The sequence below is a fragment of the Fistularia commersonii genome, chromosome 4 (assembly GCF_037954325.1).
Source record: "Fistularia commersonii isolate RoL2024-O1a breed Wild chromosome 4, RoL_Fcom_v1.0, whole genome shotgun sequence".
Classification (NCBI taxonomy): Eukaryota; Metazoa; Chordata; class Actinopteri; order Syngnathiformes; family Fistulariidae; genus Fistularia; species Fistularia commersonii.
This window is the reverse complement of record NC_141287.1, coordinates 7,949,612-7,976,425: the sequence shown is the minus strand read 5'-3', so window position 1 is coordinate 7,976,425 and position 26,814 is coordinate 7,949,612. Positions and strand designations below refer to the sequence as shown.

The 26,814-nt window shown below is 38.1% G+C and overlaps 2 protein-coding genes across 2 annotated transcripts; one reads left to right on the top strand and one right to left on the bottom strand.

The window, feature by feature from the left end:
- Window positions 1-255: 255 nt before the first annotated feature.
- cmss1 (cms1 ribosomal small subunit homolog) lies at window positions 256-26,814 on the top strand. Its single transcript, XM_086144546.1, has 10 exons — window positions 256-310; window positions 23,408-23,532; window positions 23,785-23,844; window positions 24,879-25,017; window positions 25,119-25,178; window positions 25,270-25,372; window positions 25,452-25,512; window positions 25,601-25,688; window positions 25,767-25,855; window positions 25,966-26,814. The coding sequence occupies exons 1-10, from the start codon at window positions 262-264 to the stop codon at window positions 26,053-26,055; spliced, it is 864 nt and encodes a 287-aa protein (XP_086000672.1). The 5' UTR covers window positions 256-261; the 3' UTR covers window positions 26,056-26,814.
- Window positions 1,487-22,365, bottom strand: LOC147234547 (filamin A-interacting protein 1-like). Its single transcript, XM_086146034.1, has 5 exons — window positions 22,284-22,365; window positions 13,663-13,880; window positions 13,369-13,545; window positions 12,609-12,787; window positions 1,487-5,589 (listed from the first exon to the last, which is right to left on the bottom strand). Exons 1-5 carry the CDS (start codon window positions 22,363-22,365, stop codon window positions 2,958-2,960), a joined length of 3,288 nt encoding a protein of 1,095 aa, XP_086002160.1. The 3' UTR covers window positions 1,487-2,957.

Sequence of the window (26,814 nt, the reverse complement as noted above, 5' to 3'; positions counted from 1 at the left end):
AGAAAATGGCCAACGACTGTCTTATATTTAGTATCATACGAGACAGTCATTCATTCATATACAAAAGGTTAAATAGCCTGCTTATTGATGTACAGTATCTTCTCGGAATGGAAAAAATAGTATTTTCGCAGAATGGGGGGAAAAAAAGTATTTTTGCGGATTGTACGGTTTCAGCATGCTGCTCTTGAACACACCATATACACGCGCTGCCAGGAGCCGATTTCATTGGTCAGTTTCAATCTACGTTCGTCTTCGAGGAAAATGGGTGACGATCTGGGAGAAGAGTGGTGGAAACACGAGTCGGATTCAGGTATCTTGTCAATCTCCCGTGTCTTCTGCCTCTGTTGTGGCTGACAATCGTGCGACCTGGGTTGTATTTGTATTTGGATGAGCGGACACTTAATGTTTGCATGTAGCTCTCCTGGGACTGATGTTGCGAACTGCATGCTAACGTTAGCCTGCCGGTACCAGCCAGAGTTTCAGCATAAGTCTGGTAAAGCCTACGTATCTGTTGCCATGGTGACACGTCCAGTTGAACAGAACCAAACATGCGCTATGTTTGTTCTGGATTTGTTGGCATGCTAGCTTTGGCATTTCGACATGTGAGCAGAGGGTGTGTAAACACGTGGGTCAGTGTCGACCAAAAAGTAACCGTCTCAACAATACTTTGAAGGTAACCAAGCCAAGAACACAACAGTTGTGTTACTCTAGTATCTTCTTTCCGCCTTTCAATAATAATACCATTATCTTGTTTATATGTTAAGATACATACAAATAACGCAGTGATTTCAGACAATGTCTTTCGCTGTTCCCACCAATAGAGGTCAGACGTACGCACCAATTACTAATCATATGTATTCGAACGCCTTTTCCAAGGCGGTATGGAAACATGTTTGGTACAGATACAAAATATATCCAGATTGTAAAGCAACAGCGAGTTCCTTCATATTGAACGACAAAAAGCAGGCTTGGAACAATTGACACAGTTTGTATCCTCCGCCTGTTGGACTTACGTGACCGCGTTCTCCGCCTCCGTGAAGGCAACACACAAGTGGCGCAGACTCTGAGGTGGCAGGGAACCCAGCATTCACCTGCTGCCTGGAAAACCGGAAGTCCGGCTCACCTTGCCTCTTTCTCAGTCATGGAAAACACATTGGAATTAAGAGAAGGGCCTACGTTTTGTTAACCATTTAAACATAATACCCCTTTCTTATTTTAAAAGGCTAGGTCACGTTACAATACATACATGGGGTAAAATCGTAATACTAGGTAAGAGGAAGGAGCCTTTTAAATTATGCTTTTTTCTGAAAGCAGAACCAGCCCTTTGTTGTGTGTTGTTCCATTTAAAAGACTTTTTTTCTTTTGTTTGTATTTTCTATTGATCCAGGGTAAGGCTTTAAAACTCAACAAAACTGACGCAATAATCAGTGAAACCCAGACCTTCACAGAGTCTGAAAAAAACAATTTGTTCAATGTCTGTTGTATCAGTTTTATTTTTCAACCAAATGCTGTGGGAAAAGATTTTGAGATGACATGTTACAAGGACACCGCATTTTGTCTTTAATCTTAAATGCAGCATTCTCTGCTCTTATTATATAGACAGAAAAAAAAGGTATACAGAAATCATGGAAGAAAAATTAATACTATGCTACAGTAACATTCATCTTTATTTTCCATACATATAACAGTGCTTAAGAGTCTTACTGCTCTAACGATGGTAAAATTGTCACATGTGCTGTGACTAGAACATGTAATTAAAATCAACAGTCTAAGGTAGTTATGAGTAGTGGCCACAATAAATTAACACATCTTCTATTTCCATTTCCTTTCATTTGAGAGAACAGCGATTATATGCTGATTTCCATTTATTTATGTGGAAAAATAGTAACTGTTAGTTCCTGGCAGCTGATTCTGTTGTTAGTCACACCAAGAAATGTATTGTATTATTGAACTTGTCATTAAGAAATCCATGTTTAGGTCATGGTCCAATAGGCATCTGAATTTCATTACAACACTTCTTTGTTTGTATTTTTCGGTAATGAAGATGAATTTTCAGAGCCTAACCTTGAAGTAACTGCCCAGGTTTGTAAACATCATGTGATACAATGTAATGTTTGATAGGGGTGGTGATACAAACTTAGTTATTTACAATTAATTATATGAATGACCATGGAAAGGTATGAATGTCTTTTCAAAAATCATCTCTCTGAATGAGATATTTTTCACATTCCAAGTAAAACCCCTAAAAATTAGAAATGCACTGATCCCAAATTGCTTCATATACTAATCATCGCTGCCTGAGAAGACGTTTCAATTAAAATCAAACACATACACATACAAATGTCAAAAAAAAGATTATATTAAAAAAAAAAAAAAAAAAACACATCCGGCTATGGTGTGCTCTTGCGCTATCAATGATCAAAGCATTTAGAACTTTCATTAGGCTTATCTGTTTGTTACTTTGGATCAACACTGTTCACAAAGGAATTTGTGGCCTATCATTTCTTCCCTCACACACAAGTGCCTGTTACTTTCAAAGGTATTTGTGAAAATAAAGTTTTATAATATGCACTGAATCTTGCATAGTCTTGTGGCAGCCAATTAACTAAAAATCCCGAACAACCAACCTTGCTTGTATTTTCAAGTTACATGCCAGAAACATTGAGCTGCATTTTCCCGCACACACACTCACACACATACAGATATGTGAGAGGAAATTTTGATATAACTGTGACTAGCTGCTGAACTACACCCATTAATTTTCCCATCGTCTCATGACAAAATATCTTTGTATTTGTTTGTGTGTCTTCCTGCTAAGAGAAGAGTCAGTGTCATGAATCACCATATTTATATATGGCGATTTATGTTGGATATATCTTATAACCATGCATATCAGTTTTCAATGTTCTTTATTTCTATATGTGTGTGCATGTGTGTGTCAAAATTGCCACAGTTCTTTAACTGGGGGAGTGTGAAATAGGGGAGGTCGCAGGAGATATAGTAATGCTACTGGTGACCCTGCCAGCACCTTTGACACGGCAACCATCTGTGAGTACGTGAGTCCTTTGCTCATGTCGAAGGTAGCACGGGGCCACGGACTCTGGAAGACTGTGTGACTGGAAATATGGGGTTCCGAGATGTATATGGATCTTATTGTCATCTGTGGTGATGATGTTGGGGCTATTGTTGATTTGACTATTTGATCTCAGATGTTGCCAGCTACCTTGCCGCTCAGGAGTCTTGCAGAAAGGAGCCTCATTAGCAATGTGGCTTACTTCTGGACAATAAGTTCCGACGGTTAAAATCTGAACAGAAGAGTTGTTTTGGGTGGCTGCCACAGAACGTAGTGAATTTAGGCTTAAAATTTGCGAGACTTGTGTTCCGTTAAGTGCAGAGGGTTTAAAGTCAGGACTTGAATCGTGGGTTTTACTCATCGAAGGTGATGCAGAATTCTGGATGATGGTGAGTTTCTGGTTCGGTTGTGCTCCACTTGATGGAATGACTGCTGTGCTGGTGTAAGATGTGGCTGCATCTGCAGTTGGCCCACTAATCTCTAGTGTGGCCGTGTTCAGAATATGGTTTGGTGTTACTTTAATATGCAGGGGTTGCCCAGGTGTGTGTGTCATCATCATCACCTCCCCATTAACCGTTTGCTGCATACTGGTGCCATTGGTTGAATGGCTGATCTTTTGGCTCACAATGTTGTTTGCACTGTTTAAGCTATTAAGGTGGTTGACTGTTGGTAGGCCTCTCTTGTGTTTCATTTGCACATTGTGATTCGCATCCTTCTCGTCTTTCTTCCCTTGTAATTCCTCATCATTCGCACAAGCAACTTGGCCACTGTATTTATAGAATAGAGTGTCACCTGCTGGTTCAGTTTGTACCTCTTTGTCGGTCTGATGAATATTTGAAACAGGCTCGAGATTATTAGTTGACAGATTTTTGATCCGTCTGTATCTGTCAAGCTCACTCCTCAGTTCCCCCATCTCTATGGCCAGCTCTGTATTCCTGGCTTCCTGTTGGGTCAGCTTCCCCCGCAGAACTGAATGATCTGCTTGGATCCTGCAGATTGATTCGTTTGTTTCCATCAGAGTCTTGAGTTTCTCTTTCAGAGTTTCAACTTCCCTTCCTAACAATCTGGACTTCACCTGTTCCTTCTGCAAATGACAAAGAAGGAGGTGTTCTTGATTTACCTCCTCCTTCTCTACCTGTTGATATCCAGAAAGTTCTCTCTTGGCACCCTCTAGTTCATTTGCAAGTGCATCAGACTTTGTTTGTTCATCCTTAAACTTCTTTTCCAGTAACTTAAAGTCCTCTTCTACATTAATAAATTGTTTCTCCAACATTTCTTTGTTCCGGAGTGCTTTTTGCAGTCTGTCTAGTTCCTGAGTTAGTTTTTTGACTTTGTTTTCCTCTTTTTGACATTGATGATTAATGCTGTTGAAGGAAGAGCATTGAGTGTACTTCTCTTTTTCTTTCCAGTTTTCCAGGACCTGTAATCTTTTCTTCATTATACTTATTTTACTCTGTAGCTCATCATTCCTCTCCTTTTCTGTTGTTACTCTGGCTCGTAGGTCATCATTTTCCTTCACTATGCCCATGATCCTTTCCTCTAAATCTGCCTTAGACCGTAGCATCTGCTGCCTCTCTACTTTCAGTTTTTCTGTCATTGTCAAATTGCTCTGCTCATTTTTCTTGTTCTCATTCCTGCTGAGTTTTTCCTCAGCCTTTTGCAGTCTGTCAGCCATGTTATTTCTGTCCTCCACTAACACGACTGTCATTGACCGGAGCTTGGCCATGTCTTGTCTAATAGCTGCCTCACTCTTTTCCAATTGGCCTTCAATAGCCTCCAGCTCCATCACCCTGACCCTTAGACTATCTACTTCATCAGACAACCTCTTGCCCATTTCTCTTTCTTTTTCCAAGCTGTCCCTCAAAACACAGCCTTCTTGTTTGCTTTTGCTCAAAGCCTCCTCTATTCTGTCTAATTCACAGATCCTGCCATTGAGTTTATCCACCTCCACTTTCAAGCTGCAGCAGTGTTTGATCTCCCTTGCAAGTCTTTGGTCCAGCTCTTGGCACTGGTCTCTCATGTGTATAAGATCCTCATCTTTTCCCTCCATTTCTATCAGCCGTCTCCTCAGTACTTCCACTTCTGACAGCAGCCTTTTTGGCCCAATTTCTCTCCCGTTGTTTATTTTCCCCTCAAGGTCAACAAATTGTCTCTGACACAGATTTTGAGTCATTCCATCAGTAAGTGTATCGCTCATTGTATGATGGATTTGCCAGATGTTAAAAAATGGATTATGTTGTTGCACCTCCGTGTTCACGGATTCCAGTCCCTCTTCTTCTGCAGCAGGGAAAGTGACACTGGTAACCTGCCTCAAATGGTCAGCAATTGCAGTCAGTTCTTCAACTTGACACCTCTGTTCTTCAAGATGTTCTCTCATACGTTGCTGTTCCTTTATAACCACTACAGCAAAAGCCTTGAGTTTTTTCAACTCTTCTGTTAGAGTCAACACTTCTTCCTCATGAATCTTCTCCTTAAACTCTTGGTATTGGTTTTGCTTTTCAATCAGGAGCTTGAGTCTGTTGAAAGAAAGAGATGACACTTATGCCCAGAAGATTGGTGTGATACTTGTTTACTGCTGAGTCTTATGTTGCTAACTTCAGACACATTCTGCACAGTCATATTAACACCCTTTAATTGTTGCATTGCGATCGCTGGTAACCTCAGTCCATGAGGATGCAGCCTGTGTTGTAAGCATGCTGTTGCACCTTTCTCTCTAGGAGGCATGCTTGAGGATGTTTTGACAACCCTGGCAGATGGTCCCTTGGCAGGGAGTATTTGTTAATTAAGAGGTCTCATTACCCTGGAGTACCCCTAACACTGCATCCAATCACCCTCCTACTGTGCTCTCCGTACACCTCGACATTACCCCATTTCCAGTCAAGAAACGGCTGGAATTCCCCTGTTGGGGAGTAATTCTAGACTGTCAACATTAACCTAGTATGCCAAGTGCTGCCTCTCCTCGGTTGTCCCCAGATACATAACAGTATGTAAATATGCATTTAAAAGGGCAGTTCATCCTAACAAAAAGACTTCCCCTTGCTTCGCCTGCAGTATTTGTATCCACCTAGATGATTTTAGCCATAGATTAGTGGACCTTCACTAAAGTGAGACTGAACCAAGTATCTTTTTTGATGCTAATTATGCCAACATGTTACAAAAGGAAACTGAGCAGATGTATTCCTTTACAAAGATCCTGCTCCAGTTACTGAAGAAAGTTCATTTTTACTATTTTCATGTTGAAACTTCTTTTAGAGAGAGCAGTCTTAAATAATCTACCGACAAATAAGTCTCTAGAGTTGCTTGTGTAACCAGGCCATGATTTATAGATTGCAAATGTTTTTTTTCCTGGCTCTCTGAGGACAATAAAATAAACTCAATTCACTTGAATCATAATTTACAGATATATGTATCTTTGTGGCTAGATTTCATAAGACCAGTGACTAACAACCAAAGATATAAAATCACAAATTGAATTGCGTTAGGCAAATAAGATCAAATGTGTTACAATCATCCTGTCTAAGTAGGTCACTTTATGATGCACCTGAAATGCTACCACACTATCACAGAAATTAGTTGCGCAAATTGTCAAAGGGCTATCATAGGTATCAAAATAGCCAGAATCAACTGCAAGAGAAGAAAGCATTAAAATCCATAGAAACAAGATCAAAATCAAATAAAGGTATTTAAATGGATCAATGTTTTTTTTTTTTTGTTTGTTTGTTTGTTTTCAAAGACAACATTAAAACATCCATGTTGGCTGGTTTTGACTGACCTTTTTATGAGCTTGGCAAAACAGGTTGCAACCCCTCTAATGCTACATTCAGGACAGTTTTACACAAAGAAATATTTTAGCTGCACTGTAATTTTCATTCTTATTGAAATATAGAATGTTGTGATGTGTTGGCTGGTTTAATCACTCATAATAATTGCTAGTTCTCAAAAAATGCAAAATACATGTATCCTTGGACATGCCTGTTCTTTTTCCAGAAGTAGTAATTCTAAAGTTACTGCTACTACCTTTTTTTTTGTGAATTACATCTATGTAACATCCATTGATCCTATTTCAGGATCAAATCAAACTTGGTGCAAATATATCCATTTAATCCGGGACTACACTTAATTTTGATCCCAAGACAATCTAGTTACATGGATACATATTATATTCAACTTTAAAGTGTATACAACTGACCATGCAGCAGAGTTTCCAATTTTTGGAAATTTTTTATATCATGTAAATCTGTAACCTTGGCATACCCAAAACTGTGCCCTTTTCTGTTGTTAACAGATTTTTTAATGTCTTAAAGCCTTGCACATATCAATAATATGAATACAAAAAAGAGACATCCGGGATGTGAAGAAAAAAAATAGTCTTAAATTACTTTAAAAATTGCAATATGGTTATTGGGTATGTCCTTACAACTGTAACCATCTATTTTTCCAGATTCTAACAACTTTTTTTTTTTTCCTGTGTCAGCTCATCTTGCAAAGTGACTTACATTTCCAAAGTTGTTCTATTCTTGGGTTCACAATTCTTCCGAATGTTCCTACCTGTGTTAAGTTGCTGGACTCTGTCGTTTTGCAATCCTCTGAGAATAAATTGTCTCTCGTCTTTTGCCGCTCCCTTTCTCAGAGAACCCAATGATGTGGACATTCCATCCGAAAAACCAAACATTATGTGAAGTACTCCGACACTGAGTCTCACTCGTAGTCAGTGGCACCCATGACATCATCTGCAAAGCCTTATATGGGTACAGGTTCTAACTGCTTTGCGTGTGTGAGTGAGTGTGCATATGTGTTTGCATTGACATTTTATTCCTAATGCTGTGAGGACCCATATATTTTGACACAACATTCCTTTTTTGGCCAACCATATTTTTCTTTTTTAAATTAGTTTAAAGAACATTGAAGAATTATTTGTGGCAAGAATACCTTAGGGTTGCATTTGTTCATAATGACTGTCGTGGATCAATGTAATGTTCCCAAAACTGATGGAAACACAACTGTGTGTGTGTGTGTGTGTGTGTGTGTGTGTGTGTGTGTGTGTGTGTGTGTGTGTGTGTGTGTGTGTGTGTGTGCGCGTGCGCGTGTGTGTGTGCGTGTGTTTTACTGGAGTGCAGCCCATTCCAGATGAGATCATTGCAAAGCCATGCCAAAGAGGCTAATGGGAAGCACAGAATGTGTTGGCATGTCCAAGGAGCTCAAGCTCATCTAGAATCTGTATTATATTTTGTGTGGGTGGGTGTGTTCAGGGGCTCTCACAGGTTTTAAGAAGTGACATGTTTTGTGTGTTGTATCTGCTTTGCCTGGGGCTTGATAACCTGACTGAGGGATGACATCAGCCCACAATTACATCCATGTGTCTTTTTTTTTTTTCTTCTATCTTCTTAACTCTTTAATATTTAATCCCACTGTCATTCCACACTCCACCTTCTTATTTTATTGTATTAATTACAAATGCTCATTTCTAGTTGCAAGTTCCCTTCCTCTTGGAGCAACATTAATTTCTTCTGTTCTCATTTGATCTTTAGTGTCTACATATTTGTCCTCTTTGTGTGTTACAGGGCTGAGAATGGGAAAATATTGCTTGCAGCAACTCCCATGCCGATGAAACCTTCCCTATAATGACAAGAATAGCAAAATGATTGCTGGGGAAAAAAAATGATCCCATTTCAGTACCTAGTTCCCTCTGGGAATCATCGGACATGGCATTTTTAATATTTCCTTCTTTTTTCTAGCCATATATTTCTATTCAATTACAATGAATTTCCCAAAGGGATTTTTTTTGTCATGGCTGAAGTATTTACAAATCTTGACACTTGTTAGACCTCGTTATTCGGACATGTATATTTGCCAAACCATATATGAATTAATTTTGAATCATTATTTATTTATTATATATATATATTATTATCATTCCAACCAATAAAATATTGAGGAACACAAGTCATTTTGCTGCAAAGGAACTGTGGGCAAGGTCTCTACATATTTGTTATCAACTGAAATAAGACATTTTAAGCTCCCAGTGGTTTATTCATGTTTATTATAATTTAAAAAATCAATGTCTTGTTATAGGTTTTATCTGCTTATGAAGCAGATTGTATTCTGTCTTTTTGATCAATGTTTTCTTGACATTCAGCATTTTAAACATAAAAACATTTTACTTCTGTTTTTTCATACAGAGGGATACAATCCTAGATATGTCAACACCCTACTAATTATTACATACGGGTAGAATGTGGGATTGGTGCCACACCTAGAATATTAGGACATTGGTCTTATCCTTGGAGTCAGATAGCTTTTCTTAAACTCAGAAGCTATCAATCAGAATAGGGTATTTTGTATAAATCAACCATCTGGATTGTTCTTCCTTGCCCCCGAGGACCCCTAAAGGGGAAAGGCTCAAAATTAGGTATTTGTCTTGTGGAATATGAGTGATTTCAATATTCCTTGCAATTCACACACACACACACACACACATAGCAGCAACTCCCAAATAGAGTTCATGAGGTCCTGTTTCCCATAGAGGAGGGGCTGGTGCATTGCTTGTCCTCAATTACAACCATGCACTGATCCCTCAAAGACATTTCCAAGAAAACCCTCCAGCAGTGCCAATATGTAATACAGCCCTTATGTGAGAGTACTGCTCTCTTCTCTGTCAAATGTCCTGTTTTAAGCCATGGATATAATTCAGCAATATTGTGTTGTTTTTTCGTTGCAATCATGACAGAAGAGAATGTTATAGGCTATAGGCTAACAATAGTAAAGAGTACCAAAGGAGTTTGTATTTGTATGACTAAAGTATTGAATGATATAAGGTCCTGATGAAAAGTTCCAGTGTTGGTGCGTAAGTAATGTATAATTTCACATCTGTGAAACAGATCTGCTAACATAATCCATTTTTATTGATAATGTGATCAATACATTACAGTTAGCCCTAAGGTCCACAGATGAGAGCATGGATTACTTGTGAAGTATAAACGTGTTAGTGCTTGGTTATTGTTGCTATTGTGACAATTTAAAGAAAACATTCACAGCCGTACTCATATTCTGATCGCTGAAGTTGAAAATGACCAGATCTTAGATATCAAACTCAAGGCCCGCGGGCCAAATGCAGCCACAATGGGATTATCTTTGGCCAGCAGGATATTAATAGTAGCTCTAATAGTGTAAATGAAATGGCCCTACCTTGCGGTAAAGTTGCGGCTGTGACAACAGTTTTAGAGCCCGCAATGTTCAGCCAAAAGAGTGGCCTGGTGGGCAGAAATCTGTGAGAAACTGCTCAAGGAATTACTCGGAAAATTTCTCAGGAAAAGCTGCTTATAGCAGCCCATTCTCATCCCAATATGTCAGCTGCCTGACGAATGTTGAAGGCTTCCTTTCGAGTTACATGCCAACGCATTAGGAACCTCTTTCTCATCACTTTTTTTGACGGACCTGGAGCGTCATGTCTTTCTCTTTAAACATAATGAAAATTAAAGCAGAGTTAATAGCTTGCACATATTTGTGTTCTAAATGAGAAATTGCGTTGCTCCACTGACTCTACACCCGACGAGAAAGGGGTGCCTAATGCGCCGGTATGTGAAGCAAAGGGAAGCTTCACCATTTGTCAGGCGGTTGACATACTGGGATGAGAATGTGTTGTTTATAGCGCCATAAGAAATAAATGCAACAGATTTTTCTCGTATTTAATGTTTGTTTATAGGCAAGAATTTATAAGCTTTGTCAGTTCCAAGTTAAAGTTTCTGGCTTAGACTAGAGAACATGAGAGAGCAGAAGACTGAGCTGTAGTATGTTTTCTTTTTGTACTTTTTTTCTTGCTACCACAAGGCATGTTTGATTTTTCTTTAAAGGAAATTCTTTTTTTTCTGTGGAAAAATATTTTCATGAGAAATTACCCTGGAAATGCTGCAGATAGAGCCATAAAAAATTGTTGCAACTGATCGTTAATTTCTTTAATGTTATAATAGGCAATATATTAAAAGCTTTGTTGGTTTCAGGGTCAATATGTGCAATAAGTTCATTAAAATACATTTTTCAATAAACATTGAATGACTCCGGCCCTCGACTTGTGCCAATTCTAAAATTTTTGCCCACTCTGTATTTGAGTTTGACACCCCTGGACTAGATCATTGCTTTGTTTCTTGCCGGTGTAATCATCTTTTGACATGCAACACAGATCACAGTATGGTACGAATGATTTTATATTAAGCGACTTGAATTCATCAAATACTTCTCCACTTGAACAGGTCATCTGCTTTGTACAATGGATCATGTGGAGCTGCTTCTTCTGGCAAATGAGGAAGGGGAGGTGTTGATATTAAGCCACGTCTGGCTAGGAGTATTTAGTTAACGAAATGCATAGGGGGATTGAAAAATACATTTAAAGACAAACTGCCCCAGACCTTCAATTAAAGGTTGAGGCTATAGCAGGGCAAAGTATAAGCAGGAAAGGATGGAGACCCACATGAAAAGGACCGCATCTAAGATCAAGTGTGATGTTTTGCATTTAGAATCTCAAACGTTAAGCAGAGACTGGAAAATTCTCAGTTTTCAAGAGATGCCGATAGAATGAGCTACAGGCGGTTTACATCTCACCACAGATATGCTTTCCACTCATGTTAATCAGCGTTAGGTCAGGATGAACCATAAAGACTACATATGTACATATTTAAATACTCCTCCATTTTATTTGAGTAGATCTAATTCTAGTAAAAATAGTCTTTTATGGGGAATGACTTTTTTGTTTGTTTTTTATTGCCTGTGTGCTTGTGGTGAATCAACAAAACATTTGTACTTCAGCCCACAAATGCAGAAACAGGTCCCTTGGTATTGCTGCAGTCCCACTGCAGGTTCGGCTTGTGCAGCAAGATTACAGAGCAGACTTTGGTGGTACATGAGCTGAGACAACCGTGGACGTTTGCAGGACAATCCTGTTCTGGGCTTCAAATAGCACAGCAGTACCTATGACCCTCTAGTCAGGCCTAGTAATACCCATAGGCCACATCTGAACATGCTTTTACTTAGGGGAGATGAATCTTTCTCTCCACCAGCAATCCATAGTTCATTTAGTTTAGAGAGTTTTATCCTGTGCTGTGAAGTATTACTGATATTTACGGGTTGAAAGATGCCAATTTAGACTTTAAATGTAATTGCTCGTGAGTGCATGAATGCATTCAAAACTGCAAATAGACCAAGCCAAACTGTCCACAAGGCCAACCCAGTCCAGGATGTAATGGACTATGTCTGAGAGTAGTAACTTTAAGTAGACTTTTAAGGTCACATACATTCAGTCAGGAAGGGGTTACAAGCCAATAAAGAATCTAAGTCTGCAGGAGTTTATATCTTAGAGCTGTAATCTGATTTGTTTCAGTGTGCTGGAATTGCTGTTGTCGCTTTACACTTGTTCAAAATCTGTATCGTTTTATCTATATCACTCATAATACTGGCCGTAGTTCAACATAGTGCTGATATTTTTATTGGAGCTATACATTTGGATCAAGTATTTTTATGATCATTAAAGGATGGCAACACCAACCTCTTTCTGTCCTCCTCTAGTACAGTAGTAAGGCAGAAATTGTCATGGACAAATTCCTCGTGGTTTCTCTGCTGCTCCTTCAGCCTGTGAAGGGCATCACTCTGGGAGTTTGACACCTGCAGAAACTGGTCATGTTCCCATGTAGATGCTTGCATCTGGACCGTTATCAAATTATTTGGCTGCAAAGGAATGGCAAATAACAAAGGGAGTTGGAATGTGTTCACTCTTTGGGGGAAAGATAACACAACATTTTCATAATAGTGGCAACTGATGATCAACTTAAGTTTTCCTTTTCTGTTAATGGAATAGAAAAATGTAGTTTACAAAATGTGTTTATTTAGTCCGACTAATACTAATTGCTATGTAATTACAATACCATTAGACCAAACAACTTTTGGTAACATGTTCCATGCTGTGCCTTTACAACCTTGTAACGGTCAACAACTGTATAAATAACAATTGCTACAGAGATTGATTGAAAATAATGATTTATTTTTTTTTGCAAGTTAGAATTTGTAGTCTAAGATGCAAATGCTGTGTTCACTAGAATTACACAGTTTGCCAGAAAGGTTCCTCATGTAACCTGCTTAGGGTTGCTCGTGATGTAGTTGGTACAGATGAAAAGATCTAATTACTCCAATACTTGTTGAGCAAAGCAATTTATTTTTGCAATGGTACATCAGAAATATGTGCCACTCATGACAGAGAATAATGTTTTCAAAAAATTCAAGTGTTTTCTTTATGGGGTCTGGTTTCTTACTTTTGGTACCTCAGCAACTGGCGTTGTGCACACATCTTGCAGGTGTTCATGCTGTGTGTGCAAGGAATCTCTCTGTAGAGCACGGAGTGCCTTGTGTCCATTGGAACTATAATGGGCCTCAAGCAGAGCAGGATCTGTCTTCTCCAATTTCAACAAAGTGATTACCTCATCTCTGGCCTGGTGTAACAAGAACACAACAATGGACATGAACGATGTGTTTTTTTTCTAGCTGCTCTTACGACACTGTCTTACCACACTGTCATCTAAAGAATTGTATGTGACTTAAAGACCTACCTGCAGCTCCCCCTCCAAAATACTCAGCAGAAGCAGCATGTCATCCCGGGTGAGGTCGTCTTTTGCATGCCTGCTCTTCCTCTTCTCTCTCCTGTCTTTCCTGTTATTACTCTGCGTGGGGATTTGGAGGGGTGGGCGTGGGTGGATGGAATGCTCTGAGTTTTGTTTCTCCGCATCTTCTTTCCTCCATTTCCTGCATTTACCAAGGGGATGCATTTCTAAAGGGGACAGAATGGAGACATATTATAGTGAGTAGGTCAGATAGTTTTGTTACTCAGAACCACCAGGACAGAATCCCATGAATAATTTGCAGAATGCAGAACATCATCCAAAGTGTTTGTTGTATTGCATTTCAAAGAGTGAAACCTTTTTTTTTTTGTTTATGTATATTTGTAAACCTCTTGCATTTGCAGTACTACTAAAACATTAATCTTGCTCTTTGCATGATTTTGTATTTTGCAATTGCAATTTTTAAAAATTACATTTTAATCCTTCCCTTCTAAAGTCACTTTAAATATCCATGAAGCTAAAATAATATAAATAATCTATCCCTGGGAAAATTAAACAGTATCTCTTAAATGCACATACATAAATCCAATAGAAGAAACAGTGGCATATATCTAGTGGATTACAATTATTGCCTACTCTTCTTTTTATCTCACAAATACTTCCACACAAACAGACTTTGCATCTGCTTTAATTTGGCTGTTAGAATCCATAACAACCAATAGTAGGGTTAGTACACAGTAAGCAGGGACAGACATTTATGGGCCAAAATTTCAGAAGCAGACTGAAACCAGAGTGGGGGCCAAAGCATATAAATCCGCAGACGTACTATTTTGAAGGAGCAACTGAGCAAATCTAGTCAAAACCAGAGAGTATTTGTCCATAAGGAAAGGGTTTAGGGGAAAAGCTTAAGTCTGCATGCAAAATTAAGACAAATAATGTCAAAAGATCCCCATAATATAATTTTGACCTGTCATAACTAGGTGCTTTAGTCTATCCTAAAGATCTCTTTGACCTCAATTTTCCAGGGTTAAGTTGGCATTATGCACTGTCATTTGCTGTCTAATGGTCGATTGTATATTTTGGCAGGAACAAAATACCACATGCATAACTGGTAAGAGAGAAATTATAAAAATTATAAAGTTAGAAAGCCAACTACCGAAACATAACTACTGAATGGCCTACGAATTTTGTTACCTGAAATCAACTATTGTATTTTATGATTATGTGCGTGATCCATGTGGTGGCATAAACTGATAAATGATTCACCAAGTGAAGCCCTTAAGCATAAAGACAAAATCCATTAGACAAAAATAACCTTTTTGTTATTATTATTATTGTCCCAATGTATTTTAAATTGCAAATGTATCCATAACATTAATTTTATTTGTCTTGACCATTTCAAAAAATATAGCTACAGGACAATTCAGAATGAAATGTATGATGCATAGAACGTGAATGCAAATTGGCATAATGTGGGAACTGCAATTAATGTTTCTTTGGCACCTATATATCATGTTCAGAAACAGTTTGAAGCTGGCCTTAAGAGGACAAAGAATTTAAAATTGGAAAAGATTACATGTAAGCAAGAGAACATGATTTTTACAAACTGCCCATCTGATTTGTGGTTTAACCTTTGGTGAAAAAGATGGCACAAATCTGCAAATCTCACTAACAAGACTATGATTAAGCTCCAAAATTGAAAAAAAAAAAGACTTTACATGGGAATTTGAAGGCATCAGAATTTTGGAATTCTTTAGAACAATTCTTCAATTGTTGGAAATAAAAGGTTATGTAAGCGATATCCCTGTGTGACAGTGAGTAACTGAACCTGCAAAATAATGCAGAATTGTCTTGCGAGTGGGGGATTTCTCTCCTATCACAAAGATACTTTTAAAACATAGAATTTTCTATCTGAAACATCAGCCCTCATTGTTTTCCTGCGATTTGTTGGTTGTGCGTGGCAGATTTACAAATGACTTAAATACCGCTTCGGCCACTTACAAATGTGAGTGGCAATAGTGTTTATCATCATTGTTGCTCAAAGCTATCAGTTTTCATTTCATTTTTGTACACCTACTGGTTTTGCCCATTTTTTGAATGGAATCCCACACCAGTAAACAAATGTTGTGTTACAAAGATTCTGCGACAGCAGATTGGGGAGTTATTGAAGATCATCCAACAATATGTGGCCTACGACTTGAATTTCTTCACTTCAAGGTGTTTCACCCCTCATCCGAGAGGTTTCTTAAGTTCCAATGACCTGTGAGGAGTTTCCAAATATAATACAAATATATACACCCGTTACATTTGGAAACTCCCCACAGGTCATTAGAACTGAAGAAGCCTTTTGGATGAGGGATGATATGTATTCAAGTGGAGAAATTTAAGTGCAGTTGCCACGACGAGAGGATTTCAACAGGCGTCTAAAGGTGACTTGTTCAACTAAATTGAATAATATCCATTTATATGTAATTTATTTCCACATACCAATGATGCCTGAAACTAATGAAAGACCATTGGATTCCATATACTTTTTCCCCCACTAATAGGATTGCAGGCTCATGACGTATATGTGATGTTTATCAAATGGGAAGGGGAAAAAAAATCTAAAATTAGGTCACTAGAACTGTGTAGAGTAAAGGCAGCTTTGGTGACCAAGCTCAGACACAACGAGTGTTAGACCTCTGCCAAGACTGCTAAGCGGCTTTCCTGGCAGACATCTTTATTTGTCAGAGCAGGAAAAGAAAAGGTGTAACCACTAACTTTAATAATGGCCCCATTCCACTCATTGTCCCAGTGAGCCGTATCAGTGAGCAGGCATGTACAAAACCAGAGGCCAGGGGTCTCGATCAACTAAACCGACTGCAGCCATCATTAATGTAATGAAATCCATCTGTGTTTTTCCAGCTTTGGCATTTCATATGGTCTGCAAGAAAAAGCATTTGTCTGCAAATGTACAACCGAGCCATCATATTCCTGGGTGTTTTTCTACCTAAGATATCAAAACATAGAAAAACAGGAAAGGTTTATACAGTGGTTAAAATGGGAAATAAACTATATATTGCATATATATATTAGGCGTATAAAACATGTTTTTGATATCACAAAAAAATTAATCACCCAATCCATGACTGTTATTACATTAATGTAGACATGGAAGCCCACATCCATACCCCTGTATGCTTTTTGATGTATTTATGAGGGACAATTTTGACCTAAGAATTGTAAATGTATTATGTGCACTTGGACCAGCATTTTGTGTTTCTATTTGCTTAACCAAGTTGAGATAAAGAATGTATTGTGACGCTTCCAAAAATTTGTAAAGCATTTAAATTGTATTAATATGTACTGTAGCTTCAGTGAGCAACTGGTTATCTGTTAAACTTCACAATGCATCCAATGCTCCGCCTGCTGGTGATAATGTCTTCCTACACTTGTTCATGGCTAATTTACATTTTTTAATAACATTTTAGAATCTAACATGCTTAAACAGGAGACAGGAAACTAAAATTACACTTTAGGCCTTCAAATTTTCCTCAGTTGACAAGTTGATCCATATTTGATTTGTACCTCAAGCAATGAGGTACAAGCAATCTGAAATATGTGAGGGGAAATAAACAGATTTTGACTTAACTCCAGCAATTAGGACTGACATCTATGTCTTCAATACAAATGAAAAATAGAATGTAAACAGTTGACTTAATGGATTGTCCAATACAGAAATATGAAGCATACTTAGTTTTGTAACAAGACCTCTACTGAATTTAGTTGTACCTAGTTTTTACCTAGAGTTTTACCTCACCACAAGTTTTTAATTTAGTTTGTCTGTTGTCCATTGATTAAACTTTCAACACATTCATATGTTTGGTTCTGAAGGTTATTCCACTTACCGCTAAACAAACACCCCTTTCTCTACTTTCCAGAAGCACACAGATTGTGTCTGTGTGTATGGCACTATATGTCTATAGAATATACAAACACGCAGTCTGCATCAGTGCAAGAGATTGAATGGCCATGACTGTATAATGGATCCTTTTGGGTTAGATTCGGTATCATGTCCAAGTTGTATCGATGAGACTTTACTTTCTCACAGCACGGAGGCTTTCTGATGTCTCTTGGTGACCCCGTGGTCAGGATGACCAGGTAGTGACGCTTTAGATAGTATACATAACTATGTGTTTTAATCATGTTGGTGTTTAAGATTTTACTGGGACCTCATCCAGGATTATGTACAGTGGTTGTATCCAAACAGTGGCAGTGTTCACTTGGGCCTCATCGTGCTTTGAAAAACATTTTGGTGCTCTTTGTCTGAAACTGAAACAATTATCCTTTTCCAGGAACTGTTTGATTGATTTTCTTTGAATCCACTAAGGGCCATTAACCATCCATTAAGCCGGTCACTCCCATTGATCTTGATCATAGGTGACATTTCTGCCTCATATTGCTACATTTAAATCCCTACTACTGCCATTGACATTCATTGATCTTTGTTATCTGAGTTGCCTCACTACACACCCACCATCTGGAGGTCATGAGTGTCATAGATTGTTTCAGGTTTACTCATTCTTTTATTTATGTGTTACAAATCAAATCAGCCACTAGCCTAAATATCAAAGTTTCTCTCAGGATAGCCAATAAATATGAGGGCCAAGATTTACTTTTATTGTTGTAGGACTTATTACCAATTAGAACGCAAGTATGGAGTTTGAGTTGATGTATGCTGCTGGATCGTTCAGGACTTTGTATAGAAATGCAAAAAAAAAAAAGAAAAAAATTAACAGAGATAAGGTTCTGGGATTGAATTCTGAAGATGCCTTTCCCTTCCTTTGTCCTCAACAAGGAATTTAACCTCATGGAATTAAACCCCATTGAAATGAACCTGGGTAATTATACTCTAAAACAAAGAACCTTTATCACATCCTCCACTTGTTCATCAACCCATTTTGAATGAAAAAAAATTGTGAACATTTGGCTAGAACCTCAGTTATTGAAGTCATTTTTTCACACATCAGTACAGCATCGAAAAGCAAAACTGTTTTGTTTGGGGTTTCTTAAATTTTCTTTTAATACACCGGTTTACTAAAAGGACCATAGCTGTCTTTGTTGAAATGCAATGCTGTCTGTTCCTAATAGAAAACCTCTGCAGTTTATTTATCTATGTGTTTTTAACTTTAGTTTTGTATTCCTATTATTCATTTCAGTTATATTTTACGTTCCTATTTGGCGGCAATCTGTGAAAACGATCAGTATTATCCAGGGGCCATTACTAATAATGACACAATTTTTGGCTCCCTTGGTTCAGCACAGCACATCCCATCCAGTGCAGTAATGTTACAAATCATGTACTTAAGGAAACTGAAATACAGCCTCTTTTTATGAATATAGGTGTGCAGCTTGGGCCATAACTCCGAGTCAGAGTAGAATATTACTATTGATTCCTTGAGTCTGTTTGACCGTTTTATGAAGGCCTCAGGTTAAAAAAAAAAAACCCTTCTTAAAAGTTGACTAAATCATGCCAGTTTTATAAAGGCATCATCATTATTTCAAAATAAACTTCAAATATTGTGCAGAGATCTGGGAGTTAAGATGTGCAAACGTGTTAATTGGACATTTCCAGAGAGTTGTTGGGGGAAAATGAATGATTGAGTCTTTAAGGAGGGCCAGTGTAAGACTCTTTGTCTTGGCCACGGCTTTGTCGCCCTTGGTGAGAATGTGGCTACAATTTCTATACAGCTATACTGGGTGATCAAATTTACTCAAAAAATTCTATTCTAACTGGAGATACTGTCTGTAGATGGACGAATAGGTTGTGAATACAGTTTGTTACAGTTTGTGCCCACTGAATAGTACCCACTTTAACAACTGTACATGGAGTCACTCATTGTGCTGTCTATTTTTAGTCTATGTTAAATGTAGCTTATACTTCCCTTTTTCAATGTTATTTTTATGCACATGATCTGTGATCTTCTACCACCTGAACATTGATGAATACTTCTTGCCTCTGCTCTATGATGGCATAAATTATTTCTCAAAGTAAAATCAAAATTGTGTTGCAAAATTGAGCACCTACCTAAGTCTTTGATATCTGAATCATGCAGGTGAACTACCCTTTTTCTCTTCTTAATTCACAGTTTTACTTTTCCCATTTATGCCAAATGAAGAACAAATAAACTACTTAGGAATACCAGATGTGGACTATTTGCACCAAGCTTGAGCAAAGCTGATTTTACACACAGGAACAGATAAGCAATTCCATTAGACAGAGAACAAACTGTCAGGGGAAAGGAAAAAAAAAAACACTTACCCACTGCAGGACAGGTGGCCCACTGATCGATCACTTAAAGCCTCTGGCTTTGTTTTGATTATGATCTGTCTATCTTCTACTGAAATCTTCAGCTCTTTTATTCGTCCTTATTGGTGCCTTTATCCCATTGTTCTGATGTGATGTCTGTCGTTCTGGGCACCAATGTATATTCACTCTCCCCTTGCGGTCCGGCATGACACTGAGAGCTTTGAGTACTGACAAGAGTGAGAGATACAGAGAATGCATGGGGTTATTGACTTTGTCCATCCATGTGGAGGGGATGTCTTTCAGCAGTGGGAGTGTGTGGATGGACGAATTATTGTAACTAATCAGAAATGGCCTGTGGAATAACATATCAGACAATGTATTTTCAACCACAGGGTTAAACAATTTGTGGCATGGTTGAGTCATTGTATTTGAACTAAATAAAGAGCAAAAATTACCCGATACATTTCAATGTAGCAAAACCCAAAGGACTATGGCAGTGAAATTGTGGGATGAAGTTTGACAATTGACAGAAAACACAAAAAACAAGTAAAACCAACAAATGTAAATCCTACGCCCATCAATCCACAAAGATATCATGAGTATGTAAAAATTTAAGGCCAATGTAAAGTTATTTAAATTTCTTTTCAGGTTTACCACTGTTTTGCTGAAAGGAGAAATAGCTTTTCCCAGCGGCCTCATTGGAAGCCATCAAAAAAATGTATGTGAACGATGACTGAAAAAGTTACTTCACGCTCAGAGTTTAGGGCAAAAATTTTCTTTTGTTAAAGTTAGTGTGGTAGTACACAAGGTTTAGTTCCAAAAAAATTATCATAGGGGTGTGAGGAGGAATCGGGAAAAGGAGGAGATATCTAATGTCTTATGCTGGATGTTTAATTTATCTTTTGCATCAATGAGACCTTGATGAAGGACAACACTGACATCAGGTCCTTCACTTCCATCCGTGTGATTTTCTTTTTAGTAAGTTCAATCAACCTTTTAAAAGCAACTGGAGTTGGAAGCTAAATGTGCAATCCTACTATGTACCCGCACCAACTGTGGTCAAGTCAGTCATATTCTTTTTCAGATTTAGTGACAGCAAAATACAACTGTGTAGACAACTCATACAATGGTGACAACTTCTGAAGCGGTCAGTGAATTGGCAAAATCTTGGTATTTTGGCGCTGTGACAGAGTAGCGGTACATAATACCACATGCAAAAGAATGTCCTATTTGTACAAAATGAATTTGGAAAGTTGATGATTTCTGTAGTGAATGATAACACTTCAATGTAATAATGAATTAAAAAGGGTAATTTAGATCAGGACCAATAGACCAGGAACAAGAGTATTTTTCATTTCAACATTGAAAATGAAAATCAGATTCAGTCAGCTATTTAAATCCTGTCTGACTGGATGTCTATTTTATATATGTCAAACCATTATCAAAATTAGAATGGGTCAGTAAACTTTATATCTTTCATATATATATTCCTGTCTTGTTAGCAAAAATAAAATATGTCTTATTTTATTCATCAGTTAGATCAGAATCAGAGAGGATTTCTACAGTGAGAAACAAAGAAAAGAATAGCTCTGAGGGCTTTAAGGAAAATAATGTGTTCTGCTCTCCTCCTGATGGGCCTCTGACGGATTATCAAACTGGTTGCGACTGGCAAATGGTTCATCACTTGCCAATGATATATTTTTTTTAAAGTGGTCAGAGAAGCTAATCTTTGCCAGTGGTTTTAACCAGTTCAACCATATTTATCATCAGATTGGATTACCGTACAATGGGTTAGACTTTTGATCTTAAAGGCAGCAATTCAGCCATCGTGGCCACTGTTGATCTACTACACATGTGCGCAACATGAACTCCAAAAATTACTAAAAGCAATAGGCATCAGTGGATAACATCCATTCAACATATAATATCAGCCTTATAAGCACATAATTTAAAAATCCTAAATTAGCTACCTTTGGGAGCCCACAGTCATTGTGGTGCATTAAGAATTCGAACCAGATGCAAACTGACGTTCCGCCCTCTCAAATGAACTGAGATGATTGAACTAGTGAGGTTTGAGCTGCCATTTCACAAACTGTATGTAGACACTTCTTTCTTTTCACCACGCGGGGGATATCATGGCAGAAATTACTGGTTTCTCTGATTTACGACTAGGAGGCTGGCATGAATGTTTGTTTTTTTTTTAATCTTGACTTGGTTACATGTGTAATTATGGTTTTATCATTGTCATATGAATTCAGTTTTGGCCACTGGCAACTTCATGCAACTATGTTTATACTCAAAGGGTCTATTTAACACATACCTTTCATACTCTTAAGTGGTAGAAACATGCAGCTGCATGACACTCTATAGGTTCCGCTCAGAGCCTCAATTGATCCTGTCATGTGGTCAATCATATAATCCTGTAGTGATGAATCAGAATAGAATCTGCTAATAAATGCAGCATATGTGAAATTTCACTCTGCACCCAGATACAGCTTAACTCTCAGAGAAAAAAAGGTATTAAAAAATCATTAGAAATAATAACTATGTTCTGGTGCAGCAGCATCAGTCAAAACCATCCCTAAGACTCTTACATTAGAAAGCAAAAAAAAAAGATAATCCTTTAAAGCCTTCTCATTTCACCTTCTCCCACAAAGTCCAAACTGAGCAAAAGAACTTATCACCCTGAAAATATTTATTAAATGTATTTTGCCAAAAGTTCCGTGCTCACCAGGGCGTATGTAGACCATCCCAAAAAGGCACAAATTAAAGAAACTGCATATTCTCCTGCACAACTTACTCATCATTATCACGATGGTATGGTGTTTCTATTGAGCCTGCATTGAGTGAAATTTATATACAGTTTCATGTGTGTTTTTGGACCCTCTACTTTAGTCAGCATTTTTTGATACAAATTCTTGGTATTTAAAATACCAAGGGATAGGTCTGATTTTTGAGTATCTGAATAGTTAAATAAAAAAAAAAAAAAATACAATTATGGATTTAATGCCCCATCTTGACTTTAAAATGTATTTTAGTCGTTTTACCACACGCTCATTACTGGATCATGTTGCTAATCTCATCAGCATTTCAAAATATATATATATTATTAAATAAATCCGCATGTCCAATTCTCATTTCACAGAGCTGTTCAATTGCAAATTTAGATAATACTTGAGCACACATCACTAATCATCCTTAAGGGTGGTAGCATGGTTCTTATTTTGGGTAATTTCACTTGTTTCTGTAGTTACTGCAGTTTGTGCTGGAGAGTTGGCTGAAAGCCTGGGATGTCATTATGCCAAGTCGTTTTCCTCCTCTTACTCCATGAGCTCATGACCTTAAACAAGCTGGAATTTGCTCCATTCTCTTTGTTTTTGCATTAAACCAAGGTGTGAGACGGCCTATGAATGGAAGATTGTAATGAAAAAATGTCTGCTTTAGATTCGTCTCAGTTGGAGGAGAAATCGGAGAAAGATCCGTCAGGAAAACCACCAAGTAAAGCAGAGAAGAGGAAAAAGGTTACAGAAAAAGCAGAAATAGCCGCAAAGAGGAAAAAAAATGAACAGGTATCACATTAATATTACAGCATTTCTCACTGCTGCACTGCAGATTCTCTTGTGTTAACCGTTAGGTGTTTTCCTGCTTATAGATTAAATTTTGTTTTGCAACATGAAAAAAAACAAAAAAAAAAAATAATTTGAATTATGGTGTGGTTTTGTTTTTTACCTTTAAATATTTTAACTAGCTGTTTAACTAAGGTTCAGTCAGAATTTATTTGTTTTTTAACTGAATTCAAACCGCTGATGTGTTTGTCACAGACCATTAAGACGACGGGGGCCGATTGTGAAATGTCAACTAAATCTCCCAAGAAAAGGAAGGTGAGTGAAAGTGTTGCCCAGGAAATGATTTTTTTATGCATGCTGCTTTGGTCACACATAGTTGTACCCTGATTTTTATTTGTTGCAGAGCTTCTGTTGAATTGAAAAGCAGAACAATACACTGCCTGCAAGTCAGTTTGTAAAATAAAGTATCTGCTGTTTGAGAGCAAACCAAACGTCAATAAGGTGGACAATACCAACGTATAACAGTCTCACACTCTGCAGCCACAATCGTACCAGTTGATGCTGACAAAGCTGAAAATGTTCAATTTCATCATTACTGACAATTTCTGGACCCACAGATAGGTTTTTTTCTGACAATACACAGTTTCGCTCTTACACCGTCACTGCTACGAGTCGGCAGATAAAAGGGGGTATCTGTGTCAGCCAGTGAGCCGCTGGACTGTTGTGTATTCTCCATCACTTCAGGAGCCAAAGCCCCAATCCTGATCCCCAGCCCCATTCCCTTGCTAAAACCACAAATCACTCTAGCAGGGAGCAACTTGCAATTCAGGAGTCCTGCAATACGCTGCTGTCTTGAAATGAATACAAGTGGGAGAATCATTGTCAGAACCGATTCAGTGATCTGACTGCCTGCTGATCATTTGGGAATTCAAATTGCCGCTACCTGAACGGTGGTGAGAACCAGCACTTACAAAAGCGTTTGTTTTCGTTTTGTCAAAACAGTTTTCTGGCCACCGGGCTCTTTTCTTCAGTAGGAAAAGAAATATATATTATTTTCCCTTGAAAATTCTCACCACAATGTCAATAATTCCTTTTCCAAAACAAATGAGTCACGAGTCCCCGACCCACTTTGGAGAACTTTCCTAAAGAGTTTGGGTTTATTCAGAAATACTTTTTCATTTTCTAACTATTTTGCAAATAGAGTGTTTGATCATCATCAAGTTGAGTTAAACGTCTAGTGAGTCCTAACAGTTCTGCTTGAAATCTGCTCAATGTCCTCACTGGGCCTTTTAAGTCACTATCAGTAAGCATATTTGTTTTGCAGATCAATAAGCATATTTGTTTTGCAGAGGAAGAAGAAAACCATTTCAGATGTTTTGGCTTCCTCTGACCCAAAACCAGCTAGTCCTCCAGACCTGCAGAACCTGATAGCACAGCATTTCTCAGATAAGCGCTCTGTTATCGAGATGGAGGAGCTCAAATTGCCTGGTGAGATGTTGAAGATCCACTCCTGTATTCAAAATTTCAATCAATAATCAGATTTTTCGATGCACCGAGTACAATGTCTGACTTCCCTTATATTCCCGCAGATTCCTGTTTTTTGTCTAGCAATGACTTGACTCACAGCCTCTCTTCATATCTAAAACATGGTAACCCTTGTTCTAAATTGAGTGTAAAGGTTGTTATTAGCTCTGCATTCACCATTCAAACTTATATATTTTTGATTTTCTCATACCTTAGTTTGTCCCAAATGGGCAAAAATTCAAAAGCAACACACAGAGAAGAGTTCTGTAGTTCTCCTCATTGCCTGCAGCTCTGCTCTCCGAACCATCGAGCTCATCAAGTAGGTTCAAACACAAAGGATTTTAATTTCTACGCAAAGAATCCAGAAATTAGTGTTATCTTTTTTGCTCTATTTACAGACAGCTGACCACCTTCAAGGGTGAAGCCAAAACCGTTAAACTTTTTGCAAAACACATCAAGGTTGTAGAAAGAGCAAAACATTTCTCAAGCTTTTCGGCGACTACATTCTGTACAAAATGATCAATTCTGTGTGTCCCTCCCTGCAAAGATTGAGGAGCAGGTGAAGCTGCTGCAGAAGGGCATCAGCCATATTGGAGTAGGCACTCCTGGAAGGATAAATGCTCTTATTGAGAAAGGTTAGTGTCGACATGACGGCATCACATTCATCACATCGCTGATTCTTATCCAACTACAATTTTCTTTTTCTTACCCAGAGGGCTTAAACCTGCAGTCATTACGTTATGTGATTCTGGACTGGAACTGGAGGGACCAGAAGCTGAGGAGGATGATGGACATTCCTGAGGCGAGCTACAGCCCCCTGCTGGGCTAAAAAAATAATTCACTTGTTAGGACTTGTCATTTCATTTTTTTTTTTATTTCTAACAGCTGTACTTTCTCGCTTCTTTGTTTCAGGTGAGAGTGGATCTAATGAGACTGCTGGAGAATGGCGTCATCAAGGGATGTCAAACAGAGTCAAAACAAGTCAAAATTGGTCTGTTTTAAAAACATCATCTTGGCTGTGTATAAATAAGTTGGAGAACATCTTTTTGGTTGCAGCAAAGAGCAGACTCACAACATGCTGCGCAGTCTCGTTCATTTTCCTTTTTTTTTTAAACCTGTGTTATGTTAAGGTTTTTTTTTTTTGAGCCGTTTTGACAAATGCGTTGTGTTGTTTGTTCACTGTTGTTGTCCAGCACCATATCCCGGTGTGATAGATTGAATAAACGGATTCTGAATAAAAACATCCCTTTGTTTACTCTGACCTTGGGAAGTCCCTCCGTAAGTGTGTGATTTTGAGTTTACTTGTCCAGCAGGAAGTCTCATGTGTCATAACATCCTTTAATGCATCATTGTAAAGCTGCACAAAGGTTCCCCAAAGTATTGTATTATCTCCCACTGCAAATAAAAAAAGAGGGCGGGGGGTGATTCGGTCATACTTAAGAACTGCACACTCTTAGAATTTTCTGATTTAAATGTCTAAATTGCTGTAATTGGCTGGTGAGCTGTCCAGGGTCAACCCCACTTCTTGCCCAGTTACATCTGGGATAGGATCTAGCCCCCTGCCCCTTATACCTGTACTGGATAAGTGGTATAGATAATTATTTACATTGGTAAATAATATTTTGTGATCATGAAAAGCTCATCTTTAATGTGCCAAATGATATTTTCATACTTTGCAGATGGAGAGACCATTTCATATCATTACAATAAGCTAGTTACTGAGCAGTTGGTGATGGTCAAAGAAATGTGTATCAAATTATT

Excerpts from the sequence above, each read along its gene's own strand:
- cmss1 (XM_086144546.1), top strand. The coding sequence starts at position 262 with ATGGGTGACGATCTGGGAGAAGAGTGGTGGAAACACGAGTCGGATTCA. Across the intron at positions 25,018-25,118 it reads GGAGGAGCTCAAATTGCCTG|ATTCCTGTTTTTTGTCTAGC; the intron begins GTGAGATGTTGA and ends ATATTCCCGCAG. Across the intron at positions 25,179-25,269 it reads CTCTTCATATCTAAAACATG|TTTGTCCCAAATGGGCAAAA; the intron begins GTAACCCTTGTT and ends CTCATACCTTAG.
- LOC147234547 (XM_086146034.1), bottom strand. The coding sequence starts at position 22,365 with ATGACAGGATCAATTGAGGCTCTGAGCGGAACCTATAGAGTGTCATGC. Across the intron at positions 12,788-13,368 it reads CAGTTGCTGAGGTACCAAAA|CCAAATAATTTGATAACGGT; the intron begins GTAAGAAACCAG and ends ATTCCTTTGCAG. Across the intron at positions 5,590-12,608 it reads CTAGAGGAGGACAGAAAGAG|ACTCAAGCTCCTGATTGAAA; the intron begins GTTGGTGTTGCC and ends TTCTTTCAACAG.